Genomic DNA, 13,979 nt, shown 5'->3' with positions numbered 1-13,979 from the left:
AGCATAGATCAATAACCAAAGGCCTTAAAGGCTAACGCTGCCTTTTAAACCATGCTACCATGGGTACTATAAATTAATGAACAACTAGTCCTGTCTACCACCATGGCAGACAAACTTTTAGTTATCAATGGACCACAAATTCAGTGATTATCATACTTGTAGTCCACCGATATTGAAAATATCATGTCATTTAAAATTACTATAATGATATGCCTTGTATTTGTAAATCTTCTTAGTAATAAAATAATTTTCTTACCTTATACATAACTGACATGAATTATTATTGCAATTCAATTAATGAGTATTCTTTTTTCAGATGGACTGGAAGGGTAAAGATCTCTTTGATTCAGTATGCAGAAATTTGGCATTGAGAGAAACGTGGTTCTTTGGCCTACAGTTTGTGGCAAGCGGGATGGACACCTGGTTGAAGCTGGAAAAAAAGGTTAGAATTTATCCTGAAGAATCGGGAGCATTAAGATTCTACCAATATTGACTTGCATTGTCTGTCTAGGCTCCTATCCTATGCAGAATCACAAAGCTCCACTGTTTGAGATAGTAGCTCAGGCGATTCTACTAAGGGTCTTGGTTCCACCATATATGAAACCATAGGTGTGCCTGGGCACTAGGGGTGCAATGGATCATCACAATCCGTGATCCAAACGGATCACCCTGTTTGGATCGGCACATGTGCGCTCTGCGGAGTTCTCCGCGGCCTCGGAAAGGCCGTGGCTTCGGCCTAGCTCTGGAGCGGCAGCCATCTTGGTGCACCCGTTGGCCGTTTACAATGTGATCGCTATGTCAAAAGAAGGAACGATCACTTGTAAACAAACCGGCGTCATGATGAGGCCAGTTAAGCAAACCGGCATCATCATGACGCCGGTTCCTCTCTCCCCTCTGTGTACTGATCTGTACAGTGGAGGGGAGAGATCGGATGGCAGCAGCTCTGTGGGCTGTATCTGTAGTGCCCACAGCGCTGCTCTGTGACAATTGCAGTGACAGCCACCCCTCCATACTCTGCCAATACTCTGCAATACCCTGCCAATACTCTGCAATACCCTGCCATACCCTACCAATACTCTGCAATACCCTGCCAATACTCTGCCATACCCTGACAATATGCTACAATACCCTGCCAATACGCTACAATACCCTGCCAATACTCTGCAATACCCAGCCATACTTTGCAATACCATGCCAATACTCTGCAATACCCTGCCAATACTCTGCAATACCCTGTTATACTCTGCCATACCCTGACGATACTCTGCCATACCCTGACAATACTCTGCAATACCCTGCCAATACTCTGCCATACCCTGCAAATACTCTGCCATACCCTGCCAATACTCTGCAATACCCAGCCAATACTCTGCCATACCCAGCCATACTCTGCAATACTCAGTAATACAAAGCCATACTCTGCGATAACCAGCCGTACCCAGCCATGCTCAGCCATACCCAGCCAATATTACAGTGGGGGATATGACGTGGATATTACAGTGGGGGAGATGTATATTACAGTGGGGAGATTGTGGATATTGCAGTGGGGACTATATGGTGGTGGAATTTTCACAGGTTTTTGCAAATTCAATTATTTGCTGATCCGCAAAATGATCCGATCTGTGACTCTGATCTGAGGAACGATGCGATCCGTGAGTTTTTTGATCCGTTGCACTCCTACTGGGCACACCCTAATCAATCTGTTTGGTGCCGATTCCCCCTACTGCCCAGGCCTCCCCCGCAGTGCTGCCTCTCCTCTCCCCTTGACTGCTTTGGGGGATGTTTCAGGATGGAGAACAGGGGAAAGGGCTATTCAATATGTAATTCACCGGACAGTTTTAAAAAAAAAAAAATGAACACAGTGAACACACCAACTCACTCTGTTAATTCATAACTGAAGCATAGTAAACTGTGTTTACTATGCTTCAGTTTGTGAATGAGCAGGAAGCCGCTCAGCACAGAGCTCTTCCCATTCATTCACTGTTCAGTGCAGCTGAGGCTGCAGAGAAAGGCATGTCTGTTTTGAGCTTTGGGGTGCACACCCTAATGCAATAGACTGCGCACACCTATGTATGAGACTATCCTGACACTTACCTCAAGGGAAAAAGTGGGAGACAGATGTAGGAGACTTTATGGATGAACAGTGGTCTGTTATCTTAAGACTTTTGCTTGATATATCTTTATTGTCATTCCTGAAACCGATCCAACATTTCATACTACATCGAGCATATTGTAACCCTTGATGGCTGTATTAATATGGTTGTTTTCCAAATCCTGAGTGTGCTAGGTGTGGGCAAATTTCAAGAGACTTGATGCACATGCTCCAGAGGTGCCCCAGGTTATTTAGGTACTGATCTGTCATAGCAGATACCATTAATTCTGTCTTCCAATCGAGCTACACTTCAGAACCTAAACTGTGCCTTTTGGAATTGTCAGAAGAGAGGTTACCTTCAGAAGTTCTTACACCTATTCTGAGTGCTGTTTCTAGTACATGCAGTAATAGCACAGAAATGGACAACCTCATTGTCCCCTGAACACACAGCATGGGTGTCCACAGATAATTACTTCATATTGCGACCTCTGCTGTGCTCAGCAATGTCTCTTCTTGCTGAGCCACCTGGGATGCTGGACAGTTCCCTGGAAAATTCCTTGAATGATCTTCCCTTGAACCTTGTTTCTCATGAACCTTGAACCCTTTTCTCCTCTCATGAACTTCCAATTTTAGCCATACCTTTGCACGTTCTGTTTGTCAGATTTTTTTTTTTTTGTGCTTCCCCAGACAATATCTTGCTCTTGTCACTCCTGTTGTCATCTGCATCTTCACAACCAATCGTTACTGATCCTTGGCTTGTTCCTCGACTACGCTTCTGCTTGATCCCAACCTGCAACCACTCGTTACGGACCTTTGGCTTATTTAATGACTATGCTTCTGCTTAATACTCTACCTGTTACATCGGCTACTGCACCCCAGCTTGCTCACCTCCTTGTGGGGAAATCCTGAGTACCACTACCTAGTTCTAACACGCAGCAAAACCCATCAGGAGCTCTGGTGAACACTGGTTAGTGCTTAGACTCCACACCTCGGGTGAGCCAGTGTCATCCACCAGGGTGACTTGCTTCTAGATTTATCCAGCTGGTCAGTGGGAGCCTCTCTACTGCTATAGCTACTGGTCTCTGAGCCTGACCCCTGACAGTGGCACATATGCTATAGATATTTGATTTATAGGAGAGGAGGGTGCCCCACTGCATATGAAAAGTTGTGGGACAGCTGGCTTAGTACTCTAGGCCTGGTGCCCCTGTCACTGATTTAATACAGACCTCCATCTTAAAAACAAAAACATTGGTATATTACTTCTTTATCATCCCTTTCTGGCCTCACTTGCCATCTGTGATACTTCTTTTGTCCCCTAGCCCTGTATGCTAAGGGTTTTGTGCTTGAGTTTCACCATGGGTACGGTGCCCCCTCATTTCTTGCTTCTACCTAATTGTATTAGTATTTGTCTACATTAGCTATGCACTTGGTTAACTCAAATTTATTATCCCGATTTATGGGAAGAATTATCCTTACACTGGTTGTAAACATTATGATATTATTGTGATGTTTTCTGAAATGGATTGTCATACTAAAGTTCTACTCACATGACCACTTTGTCATGAAATATAATGGGAAAATGCAGTAAAGACTATTTATGGTTATGTTTGACTGTTATGACTGGGGATTGGGGGGTGGGAGAGAAGAGATATGATACAGGGAAAGAGGTTTTTGTACTTATATTGTCTAATGTTTAAAGAAGTTGTAAACCTCCCTACAGTACATGTACCTATAGGTAAGCCTAGAATAAGGCTTACCTATAGGTACTGTAAATATCTCCTAAACGTGCGCCGCTTAGAAGATATTTACTGTATCCTGCGCTGATGATGTAATCGGCGCAATACACTCTGTAGGAATGGCTGCCGTGCCGTTTCTTCAAGAGCAAGTACCGTGACTGGCGGCTTCTGCGCACATGCGTGGGAGTGACATCACGTGCCTCCGGCAATCACATGGCCTTAGCCCCGGAAGGAAGTGGATGCGGCCTGCAGCGGGGACAACGTGGGCTTTGTTTGCAGATAAGTGTCACATAATGTGCTAGTATGTGATGCATACTAGAACACTATGCCTTTAGAAGAAACTTTTTCTTCTCCGCAGGGTTTACTTTCTCTTTAACTCTTAATAAAACTATAAAATCTGAAACATTACATTTGATTTATTATAGGGTTGGACATATTAGTGAGTTGTACCATGCAGTTTCACTTGTTTGTAATTTTATTGTTGAGCTTCAGAGTCAGGGAACAAATCTGAAAGTTTAGAAAAGCTTGTTACTGCATGGCTAGTAGAAGTTAGTGTGCGGACGCTTTCATACTTAAATAATATTGAATTTGCACTCTACAGTACACCTGATATTCTGTTATGTACATCTGTGGCTTACTAAGGCTTTGATGGTGTATGTTACTCCATTTGGTGAAATAAGATTTAGGGCATGTTACAGAAGAACAGAGCTGCATTTATCATCTTTATACCTATATGTGTAATTTGCTACTTGCTGATTTTACTTCTTTGGCAGATGGTGGGATGGTGTCATTCTCTGCATTCTGATGCATACATCACATAAACATATATAGCGATACCCTCACTTAAGAGGACTGCAAGTTTGGTTTGGGCCCTGAGCACATCTCCGCCAACCCCCACCGGCAATCTGCTCTACCCACTCTGGCACAGTTAGTATCTAGCAATACACATTAAATCGCTTATACTCTAAATATGTGTGTGCGTGGGTGGATAACTCAAGCTCATAGACAATCTTTGAAAGTATATAACTGACTTTACTTGTTGTTTTATAAAAGGAATAACATGAATCGAACATTTGGTTTGCAACACATAAGCAGGTCCCTGCAGTAACCAGTAATAAAGATAAACAGAGTAATCAGCATAATAAAGTATTGCTATGCAACTCTAGCGCTGCCCTTTTTCAGCTACTTCTCCGCATGGGTAAACTAACACCCAGCACTATCTACCTATGCAGTCAGGCCTGACTAATCTAGATGGAAGTCCAGTGAAACAATATTCGCTAGCAATCTTTCGGTGGTGCACTTGAAGAACAACTTTGTAATCCAAACGAATAATAAAGATAAAGTATCTGTCTTTAAACAGCTCTCACCACCCGGACAAGTCCAATCCGTTTCCTCCGCCGATTCGTCTAGGAACAGGAATCCACCGACCTCCGAGTCTTCAATCCTTCTGATGTACTGCAGCAAGGATGAGAAAATGTCTCTCAGGTGCAGCTAGGCTGGCAGAGGGCTCTTTGGAAAAGAGCACAAGGCCCAGCACAAGGCCCAGGCTTCAGGCCTGACTGCTTCAGGCCTTGTGCCTCCAGCAGTTCAGCACAGATGTTCTTCCCTTTTCTCTTCCAGTAGGGCCTCTTCCTCTCTGATCATTCGGATGAGGTCAGTGTACTCCAGATTCTTCCCATCCTGTCGGGCACGCAGTGTCCATGCAATAGGATCCATGGGTTGAGCTCCCCTCAGTACCTGTTGAGCATGGGCCTCATCTACTTTCCCTGGGCTGATCCCCTTCCTTAGGATCATCCTATGCAGGATTTTATCTAAACGTCCCATGTAGTCTGATAGTTTTTCACCTTTATTCTGGTAGCAATGCTCTAACTGATAAGCAAGCTCAGAGATTTTCTCTGTCCCACCAAACACATTCTGTAATACATCTAGGTACTCCTGCACATTACAGTCTGTCTTCAGGTTGCGTACGGCCTCTAGAGCAGGCCCCTTTAGACTTTCCACAATCCTCTGCTTCTTTCTGCGCTCTGGAACTTCCCATTCCTCTAGTGCCTGAGTTGCGCTATCTAACCACTCTTCAAATCCCTCTTCTTCTGAAGGTACAGGTTTCCTCCCTGAAAACGTCCAGAGTTTTCTGTACCCCGACATCGGGTAATCTGTGGGATCCTTCTTGCACTGGGCCACAATCTCCCCCAGGACAGCACACAGTTCTGCGCTAAGGGTGGCCGGTGCTGATCTGAGACTCTCGGGTGAGGTACGGGCCGCAGCCTGCGGTGATCCCGTTGGCGATGGCTCCTCCTTTGTTGCGTGCGCCAACCTATAGGATCTGTTGTCTTGTGTCCGTACACAGTTGCGCTTGCAAGCCTCCGGCATCCCATCCCAGTATTCCACTAGCGCGTACTGATATGAGATGTCTGGGTCTGATTTTATCTCCATCACCCATGATTCATGGTCTGGGGACACTGACTTCATTAACTCTTCTACGGTCTCAGTCGACCATTTCTCCCCTGGGAGGCTAATGACCACTGACTGACTTGGGTCGGCCTTAGCCACTTCACACCACGCTCTGACTCCCTGTGGGTCCATGCCGGTACCTCTGGCGTATTCACCGCTGTCTCAGAAATCCCGGATTTACGAGCCCCCACGTATAGCGATACCCTCACTTAAGAGGGCCGCAAGTTTGGTTTGGGCCCTGAGCACAGCTCCGCCGACCCCCACCGGCAATCTGCTCTACCCACTCTGGCACAGTTAGTATCTAGCAATACACATTAAATCGCTTATACTCTAAATATGTGTGTGCGTGGGTGGATAACTCAAGCTCATAGACAATCTTTGAAAGTATATAACTGACTTTACTTGTTGTTTTATAAAAGGAATAACATGAATCGAACATTTGGTTTGCAACACATAAGCAGGTCCCTGCAGTAACCAGTAATAAAGATAAACAGAGTAATCAGCATAATAAAGTATTGCTATGCAACTCTAGCGCTGCCCTTTATCAGCTACTTCCCCGCATGGGTAAACTAACACCCAGCACTATCTACCTATGCAGTCAGGCCTGACTGATCTAGATGGAAGTCCAGTGAAACAATATTCGCTAGCAATCTTTCGGTGGTGCACTTGAAGAACAACTTTGTAATCCAAACGAATAATAAAGATAAAGTATCTGTCTTTAAACAGCTCTCACCACCCGGACAAGTCCAATCCGTTTCCTCCGCCGATTCGTCTAGGAACAGGAATCTACCGACCTCCGAGTCTTCAATCCTTCTGATGTACTGCAGCAAGGATGAGAAAATGTCTCTCAGGTGCAGCTAGGCTGGCAGTGGGCTCTTTGGAAAAGAGCACAAGGCCCAGGCTTCAGGCCTTGTGCCTCCAGCAGTTCAGCACAGACCTCCTCTTGCTAGGAGAGAGGGGGGTGTCCAAAGAGAGCGAACTAGGCCTCTCCCCCTCCTTATATGCCCTCCCCCATGAGTCTCTGGGGCATAACTCCAAACATCCTGGGAACCAGCGGGGTTCTGGGAACAGTAGTTTTATAGCCCTTAAAGAGACCCCGCTACACATAAAAAACTGATGTTAGGAAAAGACAAACAGAGAGGGGGAGGGGAAGAGTTGGGACTTTAAATGAGGCATTGAATATAACAATTCAACTACCTCCATCCCTGGTTCAATAAAAAAAGAGAATATTTTATGTTGGGACTTTAAATGAAGCATAGCTGCAAAGTGGGTATGCAAGGACATGTCTGAAATTGATTGGTTTAGTTATAAGATTCAGAAAGTTTGAATTAATAACATCATAAACAGTAAGTATCAATAGGTTATATTTACATATAGATATATATACAAGCGCATATTGCAACATAATTTACAATAGTAATCAACATCTTGATGAAATCCATAATTGTAAAAAGAACAGGAATAGTCTTCCATTAATTGAAGCATATGACATTGTAGATAAAATAAGGGGAGGGGAAATTTCAGACAGATGCTTGCACTCTATTAGGACTAGCAAACTCAGACTGTAAATGAACATAAACCTCAGTATTTATGGTTTAGAATGTCACTCTACATCCACATCACTTACAACTAGTTACAAAAAAAACAGTGTTATTCTCTGTTAACTACTTTTTCCAGGAATCTTCCAGGAAGTCTTACAGAGAGATAGGCTCCTCCCACCTAGCACAGGAAACACATGATCCACATTATAAAAGCACAAGCAGTAGCCCCTCAGTATTAAATAACCAAAGGCTTCAGAATGAGCAATCATTAAACAATCTCATTAGCAAAGCTTTTTTTTATTATATGCTGTACATTGCTAATCCACCAACAAAGAAGGGAGGGAACTGATATGTAATAACACTGTTTTTCCAAGTCATCTTCCAGGACGGCTTACAGAGAGGACAAAACAGGACTACCTGATCAGGGTGGGACCTAGGGTTGCCACCTGTCCAGGATTCACCTGGACAGTTCGGGTTTTGAATCATGTGTCCAGGTTTCAGTCCACTTGAAACCTGGACACAATATTCAGGCAGTAATGTAGCTCAGAACAGTGCCTGATAGGAGGGTGAGGGGGCACTGTACAAGCCACATTACTATTCTCCATGGAGCGCCCAAAGGTGTCCTAGGTCTTTTACAATCCTTTACAGAATGCAAAAAAATTTTTTTTGCTGTGTGCCACTAAAGTGTTCTGGTTTGGCTTGAAGAAAAAGTGGCAACCCTAGTGGGACCACAGCCTGCAGCACTTTCCTGCCGAAAGACTGGTCTTGGCTGGCAAGCAGGTCCAATCTGTAATGCTTTACGAAAGTCTGGAACCTGGACCAGGTTGCAGCCTTGCAAATCTGGAGGGGAGATGCTCCTGCCCTTTCACCCCAAGAAGTAGAAACCGCTCATGTGGAATAACCATTTACTCCTCAATATACAGCCTCAATATTTTCCAGCCTTTTTGCATAGATTTTAGGGGTTTTTCTTTAAACATTTGACCAGCCACCTGTGTGTGGATTTTAGACAGACATGCACAGCTACTTAACCTAAAACAGCTAGCACACGTCTGCCATAACCCTTGACATGAACGGAGCAGTGTTGCCAACCATCAGTATTTTTACTGGCTGCCAGTAAATGCCAGTCACAGGAAAAGGTTTCCAGTAAAAAATATGTCTGTGATTCTCTGTTTGCAACTGCGCATGCACAGTTCCATTTCAGAGCTGCCCATAACCATCCAAGTATATGGGCGGGAGCTAAAGTGGAAGATAAGAGGAGGAAACACACAGGCACATAATGCAACAACAGATATACCCAGTAGGGACCATCACAACACACTCCCACATAGTAACCATGCAACACATGGACAAAACAATAGACAGAATAATAACAGAGAGCCCCAAGGAACTTTACTAATAATAGGGGGGCTACTCAGCCTGCACATGGACTGTCAAATGGAGAAGGCACATCACCGGATAGCTCCAGGCTCCCTCTAACAATCCCCAAAAAGATACCAAATGGGTGAAGAGACCCAGAGATGCAACAGATACTAGTACACCCTCAAGGAGAGGAGAGTATAATAAGAACAACAGCAATAAATATACAAACAAGAACAAGGATACCTCATGATCAGAGAAAAATATCTGTCTATAACATAGACCTTACACAGGAAGGGGACCCCCAGTATAGATCAAGTCTATCAGGAAGTAGTAATTATTTTTTAGAGGGAGGAGCTGTGGGCAATTGGAGTCCCACAGCTTACAATTACAATCATTTAACCCCTCAGAGGAAGCATGGGAGAAAAAGAGAAGGAGGAAGAGAAAAGCTAAGAGAGGAGGAAAGAACACCATAAAGAGGGAGAAGGTGAACCCCACAAATACTACAATTATAATTTACAACTTGTCCAGCTCAGTGTTTGACAAAACAGATTTGGACTTACTACGTAAGGGTTTGAACTTCGCCCCCAAAAATCCTTCCAACATTTTTGAAATATTTGTGGATCTTAACAAGTATGTTAAACATTTGACAATGAAAAGATATTTTTCACTCCAATATAAGAACTCTTCAGGAAAATCTGCTACACCCATGGAACATCGACTCATGGATGTAAGTGATGATGATACAGATCTCCTTATCATGGAAAGTCTGTACCAAGAAGGAGCATGTGCAGAGCTAGAGATGTCGGAATTTATGGATAGAGAAATCATACACACAGACTTTAAATCTAAGTCACTGTTCTATCCACATTGGGTCCAGGAGAACCATTTCCCAACATTCTATTAGTGTTAGAGAAAATAAAAGAATATGCCAGGATTAACATACCTCAAAGAGGAATAGTGTCTAAAGAAGAGATCAAGAAAAGAAGAACAAGGAAGATATAATCATCAGATAAGCTGACAAAGGTGGAGGTTTGGTCACCCAGGATAGAGAGGCTTACCTAGTGGAGGCATCAAGACTCCTGGGCGATCAAGCCACCTATGAAAATCTTGCTGGCGACCCCCTTTCTGGCTATATGATATCTCTTAAATTACTACTGAATGAAGCTTTGGAGAGTGGTGTAATAAAGAAGAATGAATTTCAATTTTTGAATAAACATCCACTCACACCACAATTCTATCGTATCCCGAGGATCCATAAAGATCAAATCAACCCACCTGGGATGCCTATTATAGCCGAGATAGTCTTACCAGTAACCTGGGTTGCTATATAGACTATTTCTTGCAAGAACTAGTTATGCAACTTCCCTTCTATGTTAGGGACTCAGGACACATGTTGGAGATTTAATCTCCCTTTGTTTGGCAACCACAGTATAAATGGTTTTCTTTGGATGTATCATCCCTCTACACTTCAATCGAACATAAATATGGTATCAGGGCAGTGGAACACTATCTAGAGATGAGTAATTTACATCCCTCACAAGCAACTTTTTTGACCAACTCCATAGAATTCACCCTAACCCATAACTACTTCTCTTATCTGGGTGACTTCTATAGGCAGGTTAGAGGCACAGTTATGGGAGCCCGATTCTCCCTCAGCTATGCCAACCTGTTCTAGGAGTTTTGGGAAGATCAGTGTATATGGGCAAATAACCCCTTTGAGGCCAATCTGGCGTTATATGCAAGATCTATTGATGACATCTTGATCATTTGGAACAGATCTCAGTTGGAGCTCCATAACTTCCTTAACTATCGTAATACCAATTCCTTTCTTATTGCCTTTACGCATGTTGATGAGAAGACTCTGGTGTTTCTAGATCTTGAATTACATGTGAATGATGAGGGAGAGATCTTCTCAAAGACACATTTTAAGCCCAGTGCAGGAAACTGGTATCTACATGCCAAGAGTCATCACCACCCAAGATGGATACACAATGTCCCATTTGGACAATTTTGCAGACTGAGAAGAACCTGCACAAGATTGAAGGATTATGAAGAGCAAGGCACCATCCTCAAAGAAATTTCTGGAGAAGGGTTATGAGGAAGCACATGTGGATAAGGTGTACATGGAATACTGGATACATTATGGTGAAAATGCCCCACAAGGACTACATGGGTCTAAAGGAGAGTCTAAGCCAAAAAGAGCTAGGAGTAGCGAAAATACCAATGCCATCCAATTCAGTACCAGATATAACACCAAGGTCTTTGATATGCAATGTACTATTCAATGAAATTGGAAGATTCTGAAGCAAGACTTTGTTGTTCTCACAGGATTCTGTATAAAACTCATCTTGGACTGCTTCACATGTGATTAGTTCAATAGACTGAAATTACATTAATTATTATTGTTTTGCACAATTATAAGTAGGGTCGTTACTGATTAAACTTTTCGTGTTCGATTAATCCATTTTTTTCTTAAATCCATTAATCGACTAATTTCGATTAATTATAACGCACATACAGATCCAACTACTTTTAGCTGATCTCCCTGCATTATATAAAATCACCCGACACTAGTTAGTTTCCACAATCCATGACTTAACTTCACAGTTCACACAAATACGTTTTAAATTCAAACTGTAGCACTGACGTAAGTCATTTTTTTAATTAAACTTTCAGAAAAATGTAGAAAGTTAGTTTAACTTTAATTATAAAACGTATCTAGTATATTGACTGTCTTGAACTCCCTGAAGACCCGGAACCTGGCAGAGAGGTGAGTACCAATCATAAGAATTTTGATCGATCAAACAAATTAACGATTAATCGAGGAATTAATCTTTAATTTCCACAGCCCTACTTATAAGCCTTCACTTATTAATTTATTGATGTATTCATATGATATTTATGTTTAGTTTTGAGTTTACTATTCGCTATTTAATAATTTTAATGAATTTTTGAATGTAATCTACACCATTGTATGTTAAGTGGAGAGGGTCAGGTCACTCCACACACCCTGACACAGGTTTGAAACTCACAGCCACCACTTTTCACTTCCCTTTTCCCCTTAATATTATATAACAATGTGGGATAGGGAGTGGTTTCATTACCACTTGCACCTTTTATCACAACTCATCACTGGAGGTTACTCTCCAGGTGATAGGCAGCACCACCCACCCCTGTATATATACTCACATTTATGTTTTTGATTGTAACATGACAAAATGTGGAAAATTTCAAGGGGTATGAATACTTTTTCAAGGCACCATATATATTACCAAGTATCCGTATTATAAGAAACTTTTTTTAGCTGTTTGTTGATACCAGTGTACTTTTTGATTTCTAACATCTATGCTGAGATTGAGAACATGTGTACCCTCAGCATGTACCGTTATAGAAAGGCAGTATGTTTATTGCCATTCAGTATGAGACATTCTCCTCTGTACAGTTCCTTCCTTCTGTATTATGCGGTGAGCGTGCGTTCCAGCCATCTCACAACCAAGTCCCTGGTCGGCACAGCTCAAGGAGGATTGTGCACCTCAATATTGGACCGTGCACTGCAACTTTGGGGAGAAGTGGATAGGTGGCTATCAATGAGGATACTACCACACTGGTGGAGGGCACCCCTGTATCCAACTACCCATCTGGAAAGGCAAGTGGAAGACTAGCAACAATTAATCATTACACATTGGGTTACATGTCATGACAGTTCACAATAGCAGATCTGTGCTAGGATCCCTTTTACTCTTTTCTTTGCTCAACCTATTATATTCTCTCATCGTCTTGTTCTCTCATCCGTTTTTCATTATGAAATGTTTTAACCAATTCGATGTTTGTGAGTACGATACTTACCTTGGTATTTAAATAAATACCTGTTTTTTGAGGATAATGCGCTAGGTCCACAAGCCTTCTGTTTCTTTTCATGTTCCAAGACTCTCCAAGTGCCTGCGACAGTGTGTTAGCATGGTGCGGGAAGGGGGGCCAGTCTGGCAGAGGCAAAGCCTGAACATGTTGTGCAATGTCATAGTGCAAGGGAGTCGAGCGGAGCCACTAGAGCCTCATGTGCCGGTGTGTGGTCAGTGTTGTTTGGACTGGCGTGAACTGAGAGAGAGAGACTATCACTGTGACTTAGGAGGGGATATGTGTTGCTGAGATGTCATCATCATCTGTGCTGCTGCACACTGCTGTCAGTATCACTGTAATGCCACGTACACACGAACGGAATTTTGGTCGGAAAAAGCTCTGATAGGGATTTCGCTCAAGCTGTCTTGCATACACATGGTCACACCAAATTCTGACCCTCAAGAATGTGGTGACATACAACACGTACGTCAGGACTAGAAAAGAAGTTCAATAGCCAGTAGCCAATAGCTTCCGTCTCGTAGTTGAATCTGAGCATGCGTGAGTTTTTGCACATCGGAATTGCATACACACGATCAGAATTTCCAATAGAAACTCTTTCCATCTGAAAAATTGAGAACCTGCTCTCAATCATTTGCTGGTGGAAATTCATTTTCCGATGAAAAACTCTCATCGGTCTTTTGCTGGCCGAAATTCCGACCGTGTGTACGCGGCATTAGAGTCAATTTCATGTGTGTGCGCCTGCCCATTCTAATTTCTTGCCGCCTGAGTCCTGTCCCTTACTATATTAAAATTAAAATAAGAAATGAATATGCTAATTGCATATTGTACTTGTCTGTACCCTAAATACTAAAAATTTGCACTTAAAAGAGGTGTGTTTTTTTTTAGATTCATACTTACCTAGGTGGATGCAGCATCAGACCGATGCTGCAGTGTCTCTGCACT

The 13,979-nt window shown here is 42.8% G+C and overlaps 1 protein-coding gene across 2 annotated transcripts in view; it reads left to right on the top strand.

Annotated features, from left to right (window-relative positions):
• The window catches only part of LOC143983071 (merlin-like), a 133,424-nt gene that overhangs the window by 40,185 nt on the left and 79,260 nt on the right, over positions 1 to 13,979 (top strand). For both annotated transcript variants that reach the window (XM_077482326.1, XM_077482325.1), the window contains exon 3: positions 317 to 442. In XM_077482326.1, coding sequence (XP_077338452.1) covers positions 317 to 442 — 126 coding nt within the window. The remainder of the gene's footprint in view (positions 1 to 316; positions 443 to 13,979) is intronic.

This window comes from Lithobates pipiens, unplaced genomic scaffold (assembly GCF_037356315.1).
Source record: "Lithobates pipiens isolate NorthernLeopardFrog02 unplaced genomic scaffold, aLitPip1_a1.2 Scaffold_16, whole genome shotgun sequence".
Taxonomy (NCBI): domain Eukaryota; kingdom Metazoa; phylum Chordata; class Amphibia; order Anura; family Ranidae; genus Lithobates; species Lithobates pipiens.
Note: the sequence above shows the minus strand (reverse complement) of the source record. Positions and strands in the feature narration are given on the sequence as shown.